The sequence below is a fragment of the Aquarana catesbeiana genome, linkage group LG01 (assembly GCF_042186555.1).
Source record: "Aquarana catesbeiana isolate 2022-GZ linkage group LG01, ASM4218655v1, whole genome shotgun sequence".
Lineage (NCBI taxonomy): Eukaryota > Metazoa > Chordata > Amphibia > Anura > Ranidae > Aquarana > Aquarana catesbeiana.
Window position 1 is genome coordinate 484,421,455 of NC_133324.1, and position 20,092 is coordinate 484,441,546.

Genomic DNA, 20,092 nt, shown 5'->3' on the forward strand with positions numbered 1-20,092 from the left:
GTAAATCCAACGGACTGTTTAGATGTTACATTTTAAAACCTGACCTTACATGGTTGCTAATGTGACAGAACACCTCTGATTTTCACATGTAACTAAATAACTGTGAAATCTAAAACTCCGGTGGGTGTAACAAGATTTGCCTTTTTCTTTGCTGATCCGAAAAAATGATCCGATCCGTGACTCTAATCCGAGGAACGATCGATAGTTTTTTGATACGGTGCATACACATATATATATATATATATATATATATATATATATATATATATATATATATATATATATATATATATATATATATATATATATATATATATATATATATATATATACACACACATACACACACACACAAAATTAAAATACACACTTGTATATATGTGTATTCATTTTTAACCCACTGGTGCTGATATTATCAAGAAAGAAGCCTTCTTCCTCTTATCACACCAGCTTCTCTCCCAGATTCAACATCTAGAAGGGAGATATTTCAGTGTAAAAGCTGTGAGATCTTCAGATCTCACTTTTATAAACTGGCCGTTTGTGACAAAACGGTCCTGTACTGTGTTGTGAAGCAGAGAACATGTTCTCTGCTCCTTATCTCAGCTACATAAAACTGGTACACCCCAGAGATTAGCCGTGATCCTGAGGATCATGGCCAATCTGTTTTATAAACGGACACCATAACTCCTATTGATGACAAGCACCATGACAGTCGCCTAGAGCACAGCCCTGGAGATTCATTTACAGATAAACCCATTTTAATGCTTCCTCCTGCAAGTGTTCTTAAAGTGGAGTTCCACCCACTTTTACAACTCTTTAGCATCCCTCACTAAACTGTGCACTGTAAACTAATTGGATATTTTTTCATTTTTTTTCCTCAGTACCTACTGTATATCTGCTGTATTCATTTTTTACTTCCTCCTCCCTGGCCGTGGCCCATTGCATCATTTCCTGTGTGCAATGCCTTCTGGGAAAGGGCGCCAACTTCCTCTGACACTGCCGTTGCTATGGAAACCTGACCTGAAACCTATTACACTGCTTGTTCTGCACTGAGCATGTGCGAGATGAGATCCAGGAAGAAATACAGTCTGGCTTCAGATGCCCACACTTAAGATGGCCACGGCCTGCTGTAAGTTTATAAAAACAAAATACTGCTATACACTAACAAAACAGACCTTAGTTTATAGACTAACTTTACTAGAATACATGAAGCTTGTGTATCATAGGGGTATTTTTATGTAAAAAGTATAATTTCGGCCGGAACACCACTTTAATCTTACCCATGTATTAAAACTTTTGGGATACTGCACTTAGATTAGCGTGTTCTCTCTCTTGCTTTCATGAGTATTTGTAAGAAAATAGAATCACCATTATTAAGCTATTAAAATAGCTCAGCTTTACTGCTCAAGGAGAGCTACAGGTGCTAGTTTAGTTGCATTTTCTCCATGTTCTTTTGACATCAGTTTAGAGGTTGCAGACAGTTGACCTGCTGCTCATTTCCACTTTACAGTGGTTCTAAAGCAAACAAAAGCCCAACACCACTGGCCCTTAGCGCCTCCTGGAATCAAAATAGTCTCCTGCCCAACTCAGAGCAGATAACCACCTTTATGCCTGGGAAGCTGGAGGAGAGCAAAACTGTCAGCTACCAAAACTTTTACTTCCATGTAAACCTGACAGCACCTTCGTTTTTTAGTGTCTGTTCTCCGCACTCATGTAGGAGATCGAATGGACTGGAGGGAAGACTGCACCACAATAATTTAAGGCTGGAGGATTGTGTTTCGATGCCTGGTGATTATTCCTTCACTTTAGAGGTTGGACAAATTCTGAATGCCTGGTATAGGAATACCTAACTGACATTAGCAGCCATCCCATCTTTAAATGACATAACATTAAAATCTAAGCAGCTCTGCTGTTAGAAATGTCTCTGAAATTTAAGGTGATTGGTGAGAATATTGGTAGAAAGCCTTATTTTATTGTGCTCTCTTTGTTGTAAATGGTGTATATGTGTTAAAAGAATTAAAAAAAAAAAAAAGTCTCCGAAATGTGAATCTGTGCAAATATTGCTTTAAACAAAACTCAATTTTAATGCATATTCCTGTTTTAGACTTACCTCATCCATTCCAGAGGCTGTAAAATAAATGCCCACTTCCTTTGCATACTTTTGTAGCTCTCGATACTGATCATGGCTGAACTCCAGGTGGCGCTTGTGTTCCCCGTACGTCTTTCCCCAGGAGTGTGGAGAAGTGTATGCCCTTTCCAAGGCTTTTTTGTTGAATTTGTACTCCAGTTCACTTTTCTGGAACTTTGCACAGTCTGCACCACAATCCTGAAAGTTCAACATACATATCTTAATTAAAACATGTTGATAGCGTCTAGCTGAGAACAGGATCGGGTCACCGAACATTGATACTCTTTTTTGTACATGCTTGCATCTCTACAAGACCCTGGTGGTGAGATGACTCAAGACTGTAAACCTACTATAGCAATTATAAGGGGCACTGCTCTACTTGTTGGATTTTCTTTAAGTGGATAGTGATACTCAATACTTTAAAAAGGTCAGCACCTGGAACTATAGCAAGATCAAGACACTCGAAAGAGCCTACACTACCCAACCTATAAATAATCACTTTGGGGTTGAACGACATGGTATTGTAATATAACCCCCACCAAAAACAATTTGGCTTATCTGTTGGGTAAGCCAAGATGAATCCCCTCCCCTGGGTCCTTAAAGCGGAGGTCCGCCCACCGCTGCAAAAACTGAAAGCCAGCAGCTGCACATACTGCAGCAGCTAACTTTTAATAAACCGGACACTTGCCTGTCCTGGAGTCTACCGATTTCGGCACCGCAGCTGTTTTCATCAGCTGTCGGGTGCATGCCACCTCCCGGCGGGTGACATCAGTCAGGTTTTAGCATCAGTTAGGGTCCGCATCGCACCAGTCAGCATCAGATTAGTACTAACACCCACGCACGCACCTAATAGCACTAGCTATAGTATAGTGTGAACCGATCAATATATTTGATCAGATCTATTCTAGTGTCCCCAAAAAATGCAGCGTTAGCAGGATCAGCCCAGATACCTGCTAGCACCTGCGTTTAGACCCTCCGCCCAGCCCACCCAAACACAGTATCAATCGATCACTGTCACTTACAAAACACAACTGCAGCGTTCGCAGAGTCAGGCCTGATCCCTGCAAACACTAAGCAGTTTTTTTGATAGCGTTTGAAGCAGTCACTGACAATCAGGTGCTCTGATTACATACCTAGCTGTCCCCTGTGAGGGGATGCCGCTGGTCGGCATCTCCGTGTTTACATGTGACCGGCTGTGATTGGACACAGCCGATCACATGGTTAAAGAGCCGCGGCTCTTTACACAGATCAGGGTCGCGTCGTGTCCTTGAAACACAGTGCAGGCACGCGAGACCGGTCGTTCTGGTAAGCAGTCATAGGACGTCCACCCAGAACGAGAGCCGCACTGCCTAGCCGCCATTTGACGGTGGGCGGGTGGCAAGTGGTTAATGCATATGAATACTTTGGACTTGAGTATAAAGTTGCACTTCGTGTAAGCCTATGATGAAGTCTGCCCAGAACTGATATTTAACATCAACAGGCCAGCTTTAATGCCATAGAAGGCTACACAAATGTAATTTAAAGCGGAAGTAAACCCTGATGGGTTTTACTCCCTCTTTTCCCCTGCAAAGTAAAAGCATAAATGGGCCAATATGTATTGCATACTAACCCATTATGTAGCACTTACCTGCAAACGAAGCCCGCCCACTCCCCGCGCACGGGAGCTGTCAGTCACGGCACTTGCTAGTGACAAAACGTTCCGGAGGGCCGTTTCTTTACATCGCATGCGCTGACATCATTGAGATATTTACAGTACCTATAGGTAAGCCTTACCTATAGTTACAAGTTGCAGAGGGGTTTACAACCACTTTAATACACACACATTAATCCAAAAGTGCCAAGGTCTTACTCTGTGCAGTCACATTACATAGTTATGCCTCCCTTCATTACTAGATATATTTGCATGCTGACTATATTACACCCACTCACATGAGTAGGACTTGGAGCATCTGCATAAAATATATTACAGATGGTTTCATCATAACAAAAAACAGGACAACTGAATTCTCAGGGTATGAGCCAAGTAAAATAAAGAGTGAAAAATTGGCTTCACGGTTTCCATTTTGGAAGTGGCAATGACTACTTACAGACCACTTGCATTCAGGGACAAATTGCTTATTATTCCGGTCTCTGGCCTAAAGTCATTTCAGCTGGAGGCATTTTTTAAAGTGTGTTTAACTTTTTTTTTAGTAATTTAAGAGTGAAACATTTCGGGACCAAATTTAGTAATGACATTAGCACCACATATACCTTGTCACATTTTAAAGGGGTACTCCAAGAAAACATTTTTAAACAGTTTTACCTGATAAACCATTTGTAACTTTTTAGCCAGTCCAAGTTCACACACAGACACTAGCCACACTGCATAGCCAGGCTGCTGACACTACTATTTTCAGCAAAGTCGGTTATGCAATGCCACAGGTGTGAGTGAATCACAAGACCGTCCAAACAGAATTATAAATAAATATTTTGTCCTATAAAACAGCATACAGATTGTAGGTCAACTGCATATATGCCTGCGTGGCATATTAAAGGGTTACTAAACCCCCAATAGTAAAATCAGTCTGTATATGCAGTAAAACATTTGTTATACCCACTGTGGAACCTAAGGGGTTAATCCTCTGCATTGTGTAAAAATTGGATTTTTTCTCCCCATCATACTTACCTGTAAAATACTTTTCTTTGAGTACATCATGGGACACAGAGTTGGGCTAATAAAACCCAGGAGGTTCCTACACCCCTGGTAGAAAAAGCTCCTCCCTTTAGGGTGAGAGCTAAAAGTTTCAGGCCATAGGCCTGAATGACCAATTGACAGACCCAATTGGCAATGGAAAATTTGGAAGCTGCTTGCCCCTTCTTGGGTCCTTTTGGTAAAACAAAAAGGAAGGAGTCTAATCCTCGGATCTCCGCAGCATCAACCTTGACTGCCCGGACAACGTCTAAGGATTGCAGTCTTCTGCTGAACGAGGCTGAGAGGGGGAAAAAAAAAAAAAAAAAAAGGCAAAATAATGTTGATTTAAATGAAAGGCTGATACCACTTTTGGCAAAAAGGTTGGAACAGGTCATAACACGACCCTGTCGTGATGAAGGATCAAGTATGGTTTCCTGCACGAAAGGGCCACCAACTGACACCCTTCTAGCCGAGGTGATGGCCACATGGAAGGCTAGCTTGCATGACAGCAAGTCTAATGGAATTTCCTTGATGGGCTCAAATGCACCAAGTTAAAGTCCCAAGGGCACATAGGTAACCTAATGAGAATTATCCCAATCACTTATTTCCAACGATGCCTTTTTTTGGCTTTACACCATGCAATATAAGTCTTCCAGATCTTATGATAGATCTTCCTAGCGACAGCTTCTTTTTTAGCATTCACTAGGGTAGATACCACGGTCCTTCAACACCCTGGCTTCAATAACCATGGTGTCAAATTTAGAGACTGTAAATTGGGGTGGAATATAGGACAGTAGATCAGAGCGACGTGGAAGCGTCCATGGCCCGTCTATTGTTAGTCTCACAATCTCCAGGAACCAGGGCCTCCTGGGCCAGGCTAGTGCCACAAGAACGACTGAAACTCCCTCTCCGAATTATGCACAACAAAATGTGGAAGGAGAGGGATTGGGGGAAAAGAATAAACCAGGGAGTACTGGCTCCATGGAACTACCAGAGCATCTGCTCCGATTGCCAGAGCATCCCTTGTTTGGGACACAAACTGCTGTAGCTTGTTGAACCTGGATGCCATATAGGTTGACCTTTGGCCATCCAACGCTGGCAAATTTCCTGGAACACCCCTGGGTGTAGGGACCATTCCCCTGGGCAGATCTGCTGGCAGCTGAGATAATCTGCCTTCTAGTTCTCTACTCCCGGGATATGGACTGCCAATAGTATCAGCACATGTCCCTCTGCCCAGGCTAGTATGTGGTTGACCTCCTTCAGAGCTGAACGACTCCTTGGTGGTTTATATAGGCCACTGCAGTGGCATCGTCAGGCTAAACACCGATAGGGCAGTCCTGAAGCTCCACCGTCCAGGACCATAAAGGCCAGACGTTCTGCCCGCAACTCCAGGACAATGATGGGCAGGATCTGTTCTGTCCTTGACCATTTCCCCCTGAGCCGTGAACCCCTCTAGGATCGCTCCCCAGCCTGAGAGACTGGCATCTGGATCTTCCCTCTCGCAGGTTCTGCTCCTGCAACCACAGTTTAGGCTCAAGCGTGCCCGAGGAGAGAACATTGGATAATCCAATGTCCTCTCCTGTTCCAAGCCTACAAGAGGTCTTGTTGTATAGGCCTGGAATGGAACTGGGCATAGGACACTGCCACGAAGGAGGACACCATCCTTCCTAGAAGACTCATACAGAGCCGAATGGAGGGTTGTCTGGTGCCCCTTATCTGACACACCCGATCCTTCAGGGCACAGATCCTTTTGGATGGCAAAAATAGCCTCGCTTGGACCATATCTAGGATCAGACCTAAATATTTCAGACTGAGCTGATCTCAAGGCTGACTTTTCAGTATTAAAATGACCCAGCCCAAGCTTTCCAAATACCGCACTGTGCAGATTATGTTCCGTTCTAAAGCCTGTAGTGAGTGATCTCTGAGCAGGAGGTTGTCCGGATACCTGAGCACCAAGATGCCTTGGGCCCTTAAAAAGACCCAGTACTGGTGCTAGGACCTTTGTGAACACCCGGGGAGCTGTGGCAAGCCCAAAGGGTAGAGTCACAAACTGAAAAGGACGTTCCTCCACTGCAAAAGTCGCAGGAACCTCTGATGAGCCTCTGATGAAAGATAGGTACATGTAAATGCGCCTCCTTTATAAAATCGCTGGAGGCTAGAAAGTCTCCCATCTGGAGCGAGGATACAACTGAGCGGACAGACTCCATTCGAAAGGACTGGATTAGTAGATACTGGTTCAGGGAACTTAGATCCAAAATGGGGCTTGTGTCCCAGTTTTTGAACCGTAAACCAGTTCGAATAAAACCCTGCGCCCCTTTCAGATACAGGAACCTGTACAATCACTCCTTGATGCATTAAATGATGTAGTGCCTGAAAACAGTAAGTTTCTTTTTGGAGGATCCGAGGGAACGTTGGATCTTAGAAACCTGGTATATAAAAGGGAAAACCTCTTAGGAGGAACAAAAATCCTGTCAGGATGCTCCCAATTTGCATACACCACCTGTTCCAATAGTGGGTGTAAGGGGAACGCCTGTGTGGCCTGAAGAGGCCTCAGGGACCCCAAAGTGGACCAGGGGGCTTAGTAACCTCTGCGAAAGGCAACTTAAAGGCACAGCGAACTATCTCGGTAAGAGTCTGGATCAAAAGCCTCTGCGACTGAGAGGCAGAAGCAAACTGGATAACTTCTTGTCCAGATTGCTCAGAAGCAGACTCATCCGCCAGGCCCTTCACAGAATCTTGAGCTTTTAGCCCTTACCCATTCTCAACCCATTCCTGCTCCAAACAAGGAGGCTCAGCTGAGGGGGATCTGTCACGCTTCTTGCCACCCTGCGGGATGGAGGCAATCATGCCAGCAATCCTCTGCTCTAACCTGGCTAGGGCCGAGGACAGTACATCCTTGGTGATAAAGGGTGAAGCAGCAGTGTTGACTGTAGGCACAATACCAGATAGGCGCAGCGGCTCAAATTGCCTGGAAGCCTCTGGTCTTTCAGGGGATACAACATTAGGAATACGACTAGGTTCATCAGGAGCTACTGACAACATATGTGTGCCCTTCCCTGTAGTGTTAGTCCCCGCTCCTCTTTTTGAAGACATTTACAAGCCACAAAAGGAAGTACCTGGGTGTAGTATTAACACACCTCAGAAGGGAGACCCTTTAATAGGGCTCACGAGCCCCTATGCAACAATCCTGCCAAGCACCTTAGCCCGCCAAGCAACACCTGGTGACTCACGTGACCCAAGTAAGGAGAAATGAACCGCTGCAAATGCCCCGTTTAGAGCCTGCTCTGTGTCCCAAAGCTGCCTTCTGGAAGCACCACATGCTTGGCATACACAGCTTAAATAAGCTGGCTGTGCGCCATGGCGTTCTGCATGCCATGACGTTCTGCACATGCGTGCGCAGTCCCAGCAAATGGGCACAGCTGTATTTCGCATATGACACGAATCTCCATGCGCCCAAATTAGGCTATGGCGCATGCACGGCTCAGAGTGTGCACAACGCCTATGGCGAAGCCACATGCGCCACAGCCGCCAAACTGCTGAGAACAGCAGCGCTCTTGCGAACGCACATGCCCCCTGGCAAAACGGCGCACCGTTGTGCACCATCATACAGGTAAAAAACAGCCAGACAAGCAAAAAGGGTACACTTTGCAAACACCCACAACTAGCCCAAAACTCCCCCGTATAGTCACCGCACACAGGTGTCCAGCCTCTAGCTAGCTTGACCGATTGTTACAATCACTGGGACACCCACAATAAGTAAATAAGGGGGTTTCACTTACCCATCCAGGCACAGGGCAGCTTAGAAACTAAGAGCCCAATCTTCACCCATCACGGTGAGTTCCTGTCACTTGAGGACCTTCAAGGACAGGGTACCCATTTCATGTTTAGGGTCCACTCCCTTGGACCTGTACAGCACCCTGCAGGAATGTCTTAGCGCTGTGGTGTCCAGGATTCCACTTTGCAGGGCCCAGCGGCTGGAGAATGCATTACAGGCAAAACCTTGCAGAATCTTGTGTCTTTTTTGCAAGGCTCGGGTACCATTTATCTAAGCATATAGAGACTGTGTCAAATGTATACGATCGGTAAATACCTTGATTAATTTAAGAACAGTTTGAGGGACTAGAGACCTGGAGCTCAGAGGGCTCGAACAAATGTGCCCATCCACATTGCAGACACTGGTAAAAAAAAACTGATGTACTTCCTGTATGGGAGGGGTTATATAGGGGATCACTTAATGTCCAAGACTTTGTCTACCATTGTCCATTCACCTAGAGATGGCGTATATCCAGTAGTTAATGATTAGCCCAACTCTGTGTCCCATGATGTATAAAAAAAAAAAAAAAGAAAAGGCTATTTGATTTGGTCTTCTGATTCACCTTACACAATCCCAGTGTGCATGTGATCAGCACAAGGCCAATCAGTACTGTCCAGACAGAGGGTTAGGGGTCATGCTGCCTCATAGGGCAGTCAGAAGGAAAACTTCTACAAGCTTTAACCAGCGCTTGGCTGTACACTGATAAAATGACAAGACCGCTATATACTGCTGATGAGAAAAGGTATTTAGTAGGAGGTGAACCAAAATTTCAGCCGCCGAAAACGGTGTATTTGGCATGCAGGCGGGGTCCGCCCTGGGTGCCGCACATTGGCGGGGTGTCATCCATCCTCCCCTCCCTCCTCACGCAGAGCGGCAATCTCCCTGTGTCACGGAGCTGAAATGTTGAGGCGGCTGCAGTAACAATGTCCCGCCTCCTGTGATAGATGGCACACCGATCCAATGCTGGGACATTGAATTCAGTGTGACGTATGACAGGAGGCAGGACATTGTTACTGTGGCTGCCCGCCCCAGGAAATTCAAATCCAGCTCCATGACAACAGCAGATCGCTGCTCTGATCCGGGCACAGGTGAGGCTGCACCCGACGAGCAGAGGGGAGGCTGGGAGGCTGCATTGATCTCTTGTATCATGTCTGCAGTCAGTCACTGACCATCTCCTGTTTTATGTCTGCTAGAGGTGCACTAAACGGAAATTTTGCCAATACTATTAGCATTGTGTTTAAGTAAGATTGCAGGCATGATACAAGAGATGGTCAGAGGCTGCATTTTTCTTGAGCTTTTCTTGCACTAAAAGGTGTCAATAATGGGCAACAATAAATTCACATTAACTTAAATTGATTATATCAATTAAAAAGTCGAATACAATTATATAAATATTTTTTAAAATATCCTGCATTTTCGGTACCAAAATTTCCATTTGGTGCACCCCTTGTATTTAGCAGTTTATATTAAAACAATTGCATTTCCATGTTCTGTGTACTGTGGGAGACCAGATATAATGACTGCAGAGTCCTGGGTTTAGTAATACTTTAATGATTACATAAGCAAGCTAAAGAAGTCTGCACATCTTTTCCAATTAAAATATACACTCTATAAAAGATATAATGGCTATGATTTGGTCACCATGTAATACCTTTTTTACTGTCGCATGTTACTAAACTATTAAGATACAGTAGAAAATCCCCAAAATTCTAACTCTGAAAATTGGTTGTTATGCCATAAGCATACACATCTGTCTCCTTGCTTTATATTTTTATGTGTTCTGAAGCCATGTCAACGTATTTGTCTATGCATTCGTCTACAGTAGACGTTCAAGTAAAAAGTTTCCATGCTTTGTGAGATATCACTTAGAAAAACACCATCCTAGCATTTCTAGCCATCTTGAGCAAGGGCAGATTTGTGTAGCATTTACTTCCTGGAATCTATCTGCTCTTAGCTCAGGCATGCAGGCAGGAAGGAGGGCATGCTTAGCTGGGAAAGCCCCTCCTCCCAATGAAAGACCCCTGGGATGTATGCCAAATTTTGACCTAGGCCAAAAACCAGGAAGCTACTGAATAAAAAAAAAAAAAAAAAAAAAAGTTCCTATTTACAAATGTTAGCAGCATAAGAATTAAAATGGTTTGATTGATTGTTTTGTTCCACTTAGGGAAAATAAACTACATAATTACTTACCTGTTGCAGATCTTAAAGCAGACCGAGTCATTTTTTCATCAATTAAATCCTCTGCCCTTGTGGTTTTAACTTTGGATAGTAAAATATTTTTCTAACAGTAAATACCTTGTACATCCCACTTCCCGTTTCTTTTCTGGTCATTAGCCTAGGCTTACGACATCATGCAAAGCTCTTTTTCTAGTGAGAGTTTGCCAGGAATGGAGGGGGGGGGGGGGAATGAGTCATAAGAGGGCCAATGAGAGCTGCAGGGCTGCAGAGCTGGAGTCGTGCCTGTGTGTAAATCCAGGAAGTGAGCAGGCAGCAGCTTCTGCTGCCCACAGTTAAAATGGATGCAGCCAGACTTAGTGGAGGGAGATTTCTGCAGTATATTTGGCAAGTACAGAATCACAGTATATATAAAATATGCAAAGTTGTTGCAGGGAAACTTCAGAATGGCAAAGATGTTCTTATTACAAATTATGTGAGCAGATTAATTCCTCTTTAAAGCAGACTTTAAGTGCTGGGGGGGGTGTTTAAGAGCCGGTTCACACTGAGGCAGCAGGACTTGCAGCGCGACTGCCTCAGGCGACCTGCACACGACAGCAGCAGCGACTTGCAAAACGACTTCTATATAGAAGTCGCCTCAAGTCGCACCCCAAAGTATTACAGGAACCTTTTTCTAAGTCGGAGCGACTTAAGTCGCTCCTATTAGAATGGTTCCATTGTACAGAACGGAACGTGACTTGTCAGGCGGCTAAGTCACCTGACAAGTTGTCCCAGTGTGAACCGGCTCTCAGGGTGTGGTGTCAGTACAGGAATTACTGCTTGCAGGCAGCAATGGTATCATGGTATAGTCCTTAGAAAAAAAGCAAACAGCAGAGGAGAAGCTGAAAAGCATGCATGTAACCCAGGGGATGTGAAAAGAGCAGGCAGATAGAACTCAAAACATGAAAAGATTTTTCAAGTTTATATTGAATTGTCAAATAGAACGATTGCTTGAATTGTCATTACAATGCTAATCTTGTAAAAGTGTATACATGATTTATTGTCCATAGTCTGGGCACAGGTGCACTAGCGAAGCGATTTTTTTTTACTGGGAAAAAAAAACCCCACTGTCAAATGTCTCTGAATTAGAAGATTGTGCCTACACTACCACCATGCCAGCCCACAAGGCAAGAGGCCCAGTACATGATCCTACCCACCTGCTGTTACTTCCTGACAGAAGTCGCCTCCTTGCTTCCAGACAGCAGGGGCACATAGTGCTAAGACACTAAACATGCCTATAGCTCCGTCTTGCATTTTTCTTTTCATAATCGCATGCAAAATCTGCTCATGTACAGTTCATAACAAATCAACTGCAGTGCATTTAATCTAGGGGGCTTGCATGGATCTCTTCCCAACTATAAGCAAACTGGAGTCATCTGCATGGGGTTCCTTATACTACATATGGTCTTCCATAATTACATTTTCACATCTCAGGTGTCACTTATACAATGACACCTTGCTACCATGTGATCAATAGTTTACCTAGACAGAAGCAGATTACATGTCCGTACCTCTTGTACCATGTACTTGTATGAAAATGCCTCCAGTTCGATTTGTATTGCTTTTGTGTGAAATCCCTGGTGTATTAAAAAACTTGTGGCATAAACAGGGGTAACAGTTTCTAATAGCCATTTAGACCTGATCTGTATCGATGGCTATCCTACATGACCTGCAAAAGACCCCTTCTTCAATTGTTTCAAAATCTACACAATTCATAAAATCAGATGATATGACAAAGCCGATTATATATTTGAATGTGGAAGATACTGAACGGATCAAGATCACACATGACTAGTCTATCATATACAGGAGGCAGAATAGACATCTTGCACCTCCTGAGTGACCTGCCTACCTGAGGTACATCACTTATATTATCTCTGGAATGGCAATAGCATATTGCACAATAATATGCGAGTTACTAGGCATGCGGCATACCTAAAATACATTTATTAAACTGTAGCTGAGGGAGTGGCAGCCGCATTATTGTAATGGCTGACATTCCATTGGCCACTCCTCAGACCTACCCAATTGGTCAGATGAGTTCAGTTCTGTCCCCGCCCTCAGGGATCAGAAAAAAAAAAGCGACTGCTTGAAGCAGTCAGGGGCTTTACTTTACCATCAAAGAACTTCAGCCAAGATTCTTCTTATGCGAGCCAACACTGATCTATCTTATGCTTTACTGGACTTTGCTAGCATTCACAGAACCAGGTTAAGTATTTTCACTCTTTAACCCTTATTTATGCTCGTCTTTTGTGATTCCTTACTTTTTTTTTTTTTAATGTCTTTTATGACTCCTTACCCCTTTTTTATGTCTTTTGTTATTCCTTACTTTTTTTTATTATTACGTTTGGGGATTTATCTTTTTTTCACATTGCCTTTTGTGATTTCACACCTTTTTTTATTAATGTCTTAGGATTCCTTGTTTATCAATGTCTGTTGTAAAAAAAATGTTTTATTAAGGTCTTGTGATTTTTTTTTATGCAACTCTGTCATTTGCACTGTTTTGCCCTGTTTCCTATTAAAGGATATTTTTAAATCCTTAACGTTATCTCAGATACACCAAGCCAGAACTTAAATTACTGCCTCTGTGAAGAGCACTACTATATTGTAAATCTCTGAATATTCCTGTGTCGCCCAAGGTCTGCATTATAGACTATTAAAAGTGATAACTGTTAACGTTCAGATGTGTACAATAGTACTTTCTGTAATTTAACCATTTCATGGCCCATTACATTGTAATATACTTTTTTTTTTTAGGTTCATGTAACTAAATAGCCTAACCTGTTGTAATATGTATCATGCTTTCTACTGTACTTCTGATATTACCTAACCAAATGTTAAAAAACCGAAAAGAAATAAAGAATGCATTAAAATAAGTCAATATTGTTAAATAGTTGTTATTACTGCTACAATATCTGGTGACAGGGTAACAGGTTAACGTGTAGTTAACTAAACCCAGTGTCCATTGCTCAGTCTGTTGGCAAAGAAATTGTGATCCATGAGCTGTAAATCTGTTCAGGAGGTGGAAAGTGGCACAAAGTTTAACCAGCCATTTATCATATGTTGCAGAAGGTGGCAGAGCATTCACACTGTATACTACTATTTTGTGTAACCAGCCATCAGTTAACTGTTACTTTTCATTCTTTTTGAATTGTGTGTGTGCATGATTTACTGGTATGTCAATAGACCTAAGATCCCTTATATACCGGTAATCTGCTTCCTTGGGGTTATTGCAAATGAGCAGTGCCAAACTGAAGAGCTCACTAAGACCCCTTTCACACTGGGGCATTTTTCAGGCGCTTTAGCGTGAAAAAAGCGCCTGTAAAGTGCCTGAAAGAAGCCTCATCTGCTATCTCAATGTGAAAGCCCGAGTGCTTTCACACTGGGGAGCTGCACTGGCAGGGCATCAAAAAAAGTCCTGCAAGCAGCTTCTTTGCAGCGCTTTCGTGTTTTTGCCCCGGGGCTGGGTGCGCAGATGGTCCGAGCCCTTTTACACTGCCAGCGCCCAAAAAACGCCCCAGTGTGAAAGAGGTCTTAAGCGGCGCTTTACCAGCGTTTTTCAGGCGCTGGCAGTGTGAAAGGGCTCGGGTTTTTACATTGGGATTGCAGATGAGGCTTCTTTCAGGCGCTTTTTTTAACGCTAAAGCACCTGAAAAACGCCCCAGTGTGAAAGGGGTCTAAGGCCCCTTTCACACATGCAGACCGTTCATTTCATTAGTTCAGTCACCTCAAAACAGATGAAGTATTCATCCTTTTTTCACCCGATCCGTTTTTTTAACGGAGGAAAAATAGGGCTTTCAAAAAAGACAGATGTTGACGGAAGCGGATGAAAATAGACGATCATCCATTTTTAAATAGGAATGCATTGATGTCAGTTTTGCATCCGTCAATGGATGGATGAAAAACATACGGATGGTCCGCGTGTGTGAAAGGGGCCTTAGGTGTAATCACTGATGAAAAAAAAGACGATCATCTGTTTTTCTATAGGAATGCATTGACGTCGGATTTTCATCAGTCAACGGATGAGAAAAAAAAAAAATGGACAAACGGTTCGCACATGTGAAAGGGGCCTTAAGTGTAATCGCTGAATCAGCAGTTTAGGAGCCAAGCATTACACACCCAGACGCTATATTGGAAGAGCAGGAATTCGACCACCTGCCATCTCTACTTACGGGATGGGCACAGTAGCAGATATCTTGCTGAAGTGTTAACGCGCCTACACCGGTAAGCTAACTGGCTTTAGAAGAAATATACCCTCTAATGCGATTAATTTTTGTTTTCTTAATGAGAAAGTAGCTGCCGTTTCATATTTTTGTGATTAGTGTTCTGTAAATTAACTACTACAGGGAGCTCCAGGCACCATGTTTGTCATCTAATTCTGGATAGAATAGGGAATAATTGGAACCTCTTGCATATGTTTTTCTTTTGTGATTTTTTTTTTCTTTTAAAAAGGAGGAGCTTTAACTTGAACAAATTTAAAAATATAAATGGCATGTATTCCCCATTATAATATATCCAGAAAGCTCATAATATGTACAATGCAAACATTTTGGGTTCATGCGTTGCACACAGATGTAATACATATACTAAATTATGAGCAGGATACAATAGAGATCTGTTCAGGAAATGGCACTACACTAAAGCCTGGTACACTCGGACTTTTTTTTTTTTTTTTTTTGCTGGGTTGAACAAAAAAAATAAATAAATAGAATCAATATTCTTGTACAATTTTTGTTTAGACTTACCAAAAACCACACAATATAAGGGCAACCCTAAACACTTTCAATTTGTATCCAATCAGGCAGGCCCTTGCACTACATAGCTGAAGGTAAATAAAGAAATTGTACAAGGAAATTGTTTACGGTATGGCCAGTTTCACCTCTACAGAAGCAGCAGATATGTCCTTGCAGCCACTGCATCCCAACTGAAATGACTGTTACTGCCTGCACGGGGATGCACTGAACGCCTGTGCATCCTGTGTGGGCAAAACACAGTGCTCACATGGGTGTACGCTTACGTAAGCCCGTATGAACGAGGTCTAATGCCCTGTGTACACACGGTCGGACATTGATTGGACATTCCGACAACAAAATCCATGGATTTTTTGCGACGGATGTTGGCTCAAACTTGTCTTGCATACACACGGTCACACAAAGTTGTCAGAAAATCCGATCATTCTGAACGTGTTGATGTAAAACACGTACGTCAGGACTATAAATGGGGCAGTAGCCAATAGCTTTCGTCTCTTAATTTATTCTGAGCACTTTGTGCGTCAGATTTGTGTACACACGAGCGGAATTTCCGACAACAGATTTTGTTGTCAGAAAATTTTATAGCAAGCTCTCAAACTTTGTGTGTCGGAATTTCCGACAACAAGGTCCTATCGGAAAATCCTATCGTGTGTACAGGGCATAAGTGTTATTTTTCAACTTACTTTAACATAACTGTCCACAGTGTCAGAGGATTAGGGCAAACCATTTACCACTGGCATGGGTGTTTACAATAATCAGCCTTTATTCATTTATGTAGAACATTTATCCCAAAATGGAAAAAAAAAACCAAAAAAAAAAAAAAAAAAAAAAAACACACACACACCACACGTTTTCTGTAACTGCTTTTAAAGTAAGTGTTAGCTAGAGTTCTGCTTTATTAAAGCCTGGTACACACCAAGTTTTTTTTCGTTTTTTCGGTCAACCCAGCGGGCTGAATGGGGGGGGGGGGGGAGTGTATCTGTGCATCCCTAGTAATCTTTTTTTTATCCCCCCAGAGGACTACTAGGGATGCACCGATACCATTTTTTTTTTTTTTTTTTAACGAGTATGAGTACCAATTACCGATACCTACCGCAACTGTTTTATTTTCACTTCAGCTGTCAGCAATGGTACAAAGCATTGAAAATGTTATTTACAAATGAAATATAGATTTTTTTTTAATTTTGCGCTTTAATGTGAAATGTGTAAACATATCTGAAAAAATATTCACTAACAAAGCAAACAAAAAAAAAAGTTAATTGTTTAAAATAAAAATAGACGTGAACAAAAAAAAAAAAAAAAGCCAGGAAAATAATTAAATGGAGGAGAATAGGAAGTTAATTGAGGCCGATTAGAGTAAATTGAGGGTTTATAAGGGGTTAAAACAGAGGAACATTTGTTCATCCCTTTGATCTGCAGATGAAGAAACAGAACGATTCGAAAAGAAACAAATGTTTTTTATTTTAGTGTTTCAGCGGCTGAGCAATGTTGTTAATAAACATTACCGGCTGCTTTTTTTTTTTTTGACAGCTCCAATTACCGGACTCCTTTAACACTTCAGTTGTCAACAGGGGAGACCAACTGACAGCTCAAAGAGTCTGAAAGTATCGGTGCATTTGCATGAGTACCGATACTTGTGCAAATACTTTGTATCGGCACAGATACTAGTATTGGTGCAACCCTAGAGATTACTGTACTAAACAAGTGATGTTAGTGCAGCAATCTCTCCCGTTGTGCTACAGCGTCCTGACAGGGGGACGGCCCCCCTCCAGATCATACCAATCAGCCCCCACAGTCATTGGCTGCAAGTGCTGATCGGATGCTGGTTTTCCCAGCATGTCCCCTTGACTAGCTTCTGTCAGAAGGACAGCTGTACACATGGCCCAAAAGGCGGCCAGTTCCTGCTGAACTGGCTGATATTCTGACCACATGTACCCAGCTTAGATCCGCTAATCTAACACTACCCTCTCCCCAGACCGGCAATGCTGCCGTACCAAGGGGTCTGCTTTACTACTTATCTAGAATGCAGACTCTTAAAGCAGAGGTCCGCTGAAAAAAAAAAAAAAAAAAAAAAAAAAAAAAAATTTAAAAGCCAGCAGCTACAAATACTGCAGCTGCTGACTTTTAATATATGGACACTTACCTGTCCAGGGAGCCTGCGCTGCTGGCAGCCGAAGCCGATCCGTCCTTTGGCTCTCGGCTGCTGCCACCATCCTTGGTAAGAGAATAAGGCTTCACTTCCTGGTTCCCTACCGTGCATGCGCAAGTCGCGCTGCGCGTCCTCTCAGGTCCCTGCTGTGTTCTGGGACCTGTGTGTCTCCCAGAATACAGCGGGGGAGGACGGGGTGATCTATGCCAGGAAGTGGGAGCAAATACCTGTATTAGATGGGTATCTGCTCCCTCCTCCCCCTGAAAGGTGCCAAATGTGACACCGGAGGGGGGGGGGTGGGGGGATCCAAAAAGTGGAAGTTCCATTTTTGGGTGGAACTCCACTTTAAAATGGCAATCGAACGAAATCCAGACAGCTCAGTAGGGACTGGCCACATTTTGATCCATCTATGGCCACTCTATCAACTTCTGTCAAATGGTAATGATAGAAAATTTGACATGATCAGCGGCCTGCAGCCTGTCAGTTGATCAGTGTATTCCTCACTGTCAGAATACAATTTCTCAATAGAGAGGATTCCTCCATCCACCTCACTTGTGTGCATGGGGGAATCTTTTTGTTTGATTAGCCTGCAGGCTGATCAAAAAACATGATCCATCTATGGCCAGCTTAAAAAAAACGGAAAGTGTGTTACTGGCAGGATCTCCAGGTTAAAAAAAAAAAAAAAAAAAAAAAGTGAACGCAGCCACATCTAAGGATCGGTAAGCTACAATAGATGACATTTTTTGGTTTGGTGCTTAAATGAGAAGTTTGAGATAAAACAAAACAAAAACAAACCCACACCTTTATTCTTGTCTAGGTGGATGTAGCATTGATCTAATGCTGCATCTGACGCCTCTACACCAAGAAATTGTCGATCAAAGACTGCTAAGTGTGGATACTGTCAGCCAGTTCTGCCCTTCCAGTGCTCACTGGGGTGTCAGGCTGTGGCGGGGGCAGCAGCATCTGAGTGGATCCCAACATTAAAGTTGGGATCTGTTAAAAGTCTCGGCCGGATGAATATGGGGGGGGGGGGGGAGAGAGAGAGAGAGTACACCTCTGTTATCCCTAGGAGAATTAAGGCCAGAAAAAAAAAAAAAAAACTGTCCAGATTTCTCCTTTAACACTTCAATCCCTCCTAAATGATTGCCTCTATCACCTGCCAATACTGTGAAACATAGAATGGAATGAAGTTGATGAGTGAAGAGGGATGTGGTGTCTAGAATGAAAGAAGATGTACACACACACACACACACACACACACACACACACACACTAGATCAGGGGGACCAAAGCCCTGCAGTAGATGGAGGTGCTGGAAGCTGGCACAATGCAGAGAGGTGGAGGATGGCATTAGAGGCAGGCTCACACATCACCCCCTACACTTTGCAGCAATCTCTAACAGCCCACTCCCACCCACACTGGAGGAATAAAGAAAGTGGTGACACACACTGCAGATCATCATCCCTTCCCTGTCTCCCATCCATGCCCTGTCATACGATGGTCACGTGACATTCCCTCCCTCTATGGACATCAGTGCGCCCACATTGCCCACCCATACACACTCGCCAGGTTTTCCTGCATATTACCTTTGCCATGCGAATCATCTTCTTGGCGATCTCCAGGTCTCCCTGGTGATTCTGCCCGATCTCGGCTATGATAAAGCATGGCTGATCTCCCCCCACCTTGCGGCCAGGACACAGCTCGAATTCTAGAGGCATAATAGCTGCAGATTTGTACGAACGGCCAGGCTAACAACGAACGGGCAGGATTTGCGAGAGGCTCTCCACAGCCTATATGCAGTCTGTCAGTGACGTGAGCCCCAGAGCTGCCGCGCCTCAGCCAATCAAAGTAGTCCTCGTAAACAAGCTCGGTCACCTGACCCGTGCCGCTATGGCCACGCCCAGGAATGATGCTTTTCTGCTTAAATTTATGGACAGAGGAGGGAATAAAAAAGGAGGGAGGCAGAGACAGACGCTGCTAGGGCTGTTTTCACACTGGAGCGGGCGGGCGGCGCTTTACCGTCATTTTTGCGGAGGTTTTCGGCCGCTAGCGGGGGTTAAAAGCGCTTTTAACCTCCGCTAGCGGCCGAAAATAGGTTAAAACGACCCGCAAAGCGCCGCTACAACCGGTGTTCTGTCGAGAAGTGCTCGGCCTGAACAGCGCATGCACAACACATGCGCCGTACGTAACAGCAGAACAGCTGATTTTAACATCAGCTGTTCTTACGGCAAGACGGCGCAGGCGCAGAATAGTCGATAGAATTTTTCTTTTCTGTGAGACTGTACCCTGCGCTCCCGTGGCGAGTTCATGTGCATGATGGGCGGTTTTCTACACTTTGTGGGCGGAATTAGCTGGCCACTGCAGC

At 43.6% G+C, this 20,092-nt stretch overlaps 1 protein-coding gene across 1 annotated transcript in view; it reads right to left on the reverse strand.

Moving 5' to 3' along the window:
• The window catches only part of NANS (N-acetylneuraminate synthase), a 37,485-nt gene extending 17,907 nt beyond the window's left edge, over positions 1 to 19,578 (reverse strand). Inside the window, exons 1-2 of the mRNA XM_073591815.1 lie at positions 19,314 to 19,578; positions 2,111 to 2,326 (exon numbers count right to left, since the gene is read on the reverse strand). Of these exons, the coding sequence (XP_073447916.1) occupies positions 2,111 to 2,326; positions 19,314 to 19,445 (348 nt within the window). The 5' untranslated portion in view covers positions 19,446 to 19,578. The remainder of the gene's footprint in view (positions 1 to 2,110; positions 2,327 to 19,313) is intronic.
• Positions 19,579 to 20,092: the final 514 nt, after the last annotated feature.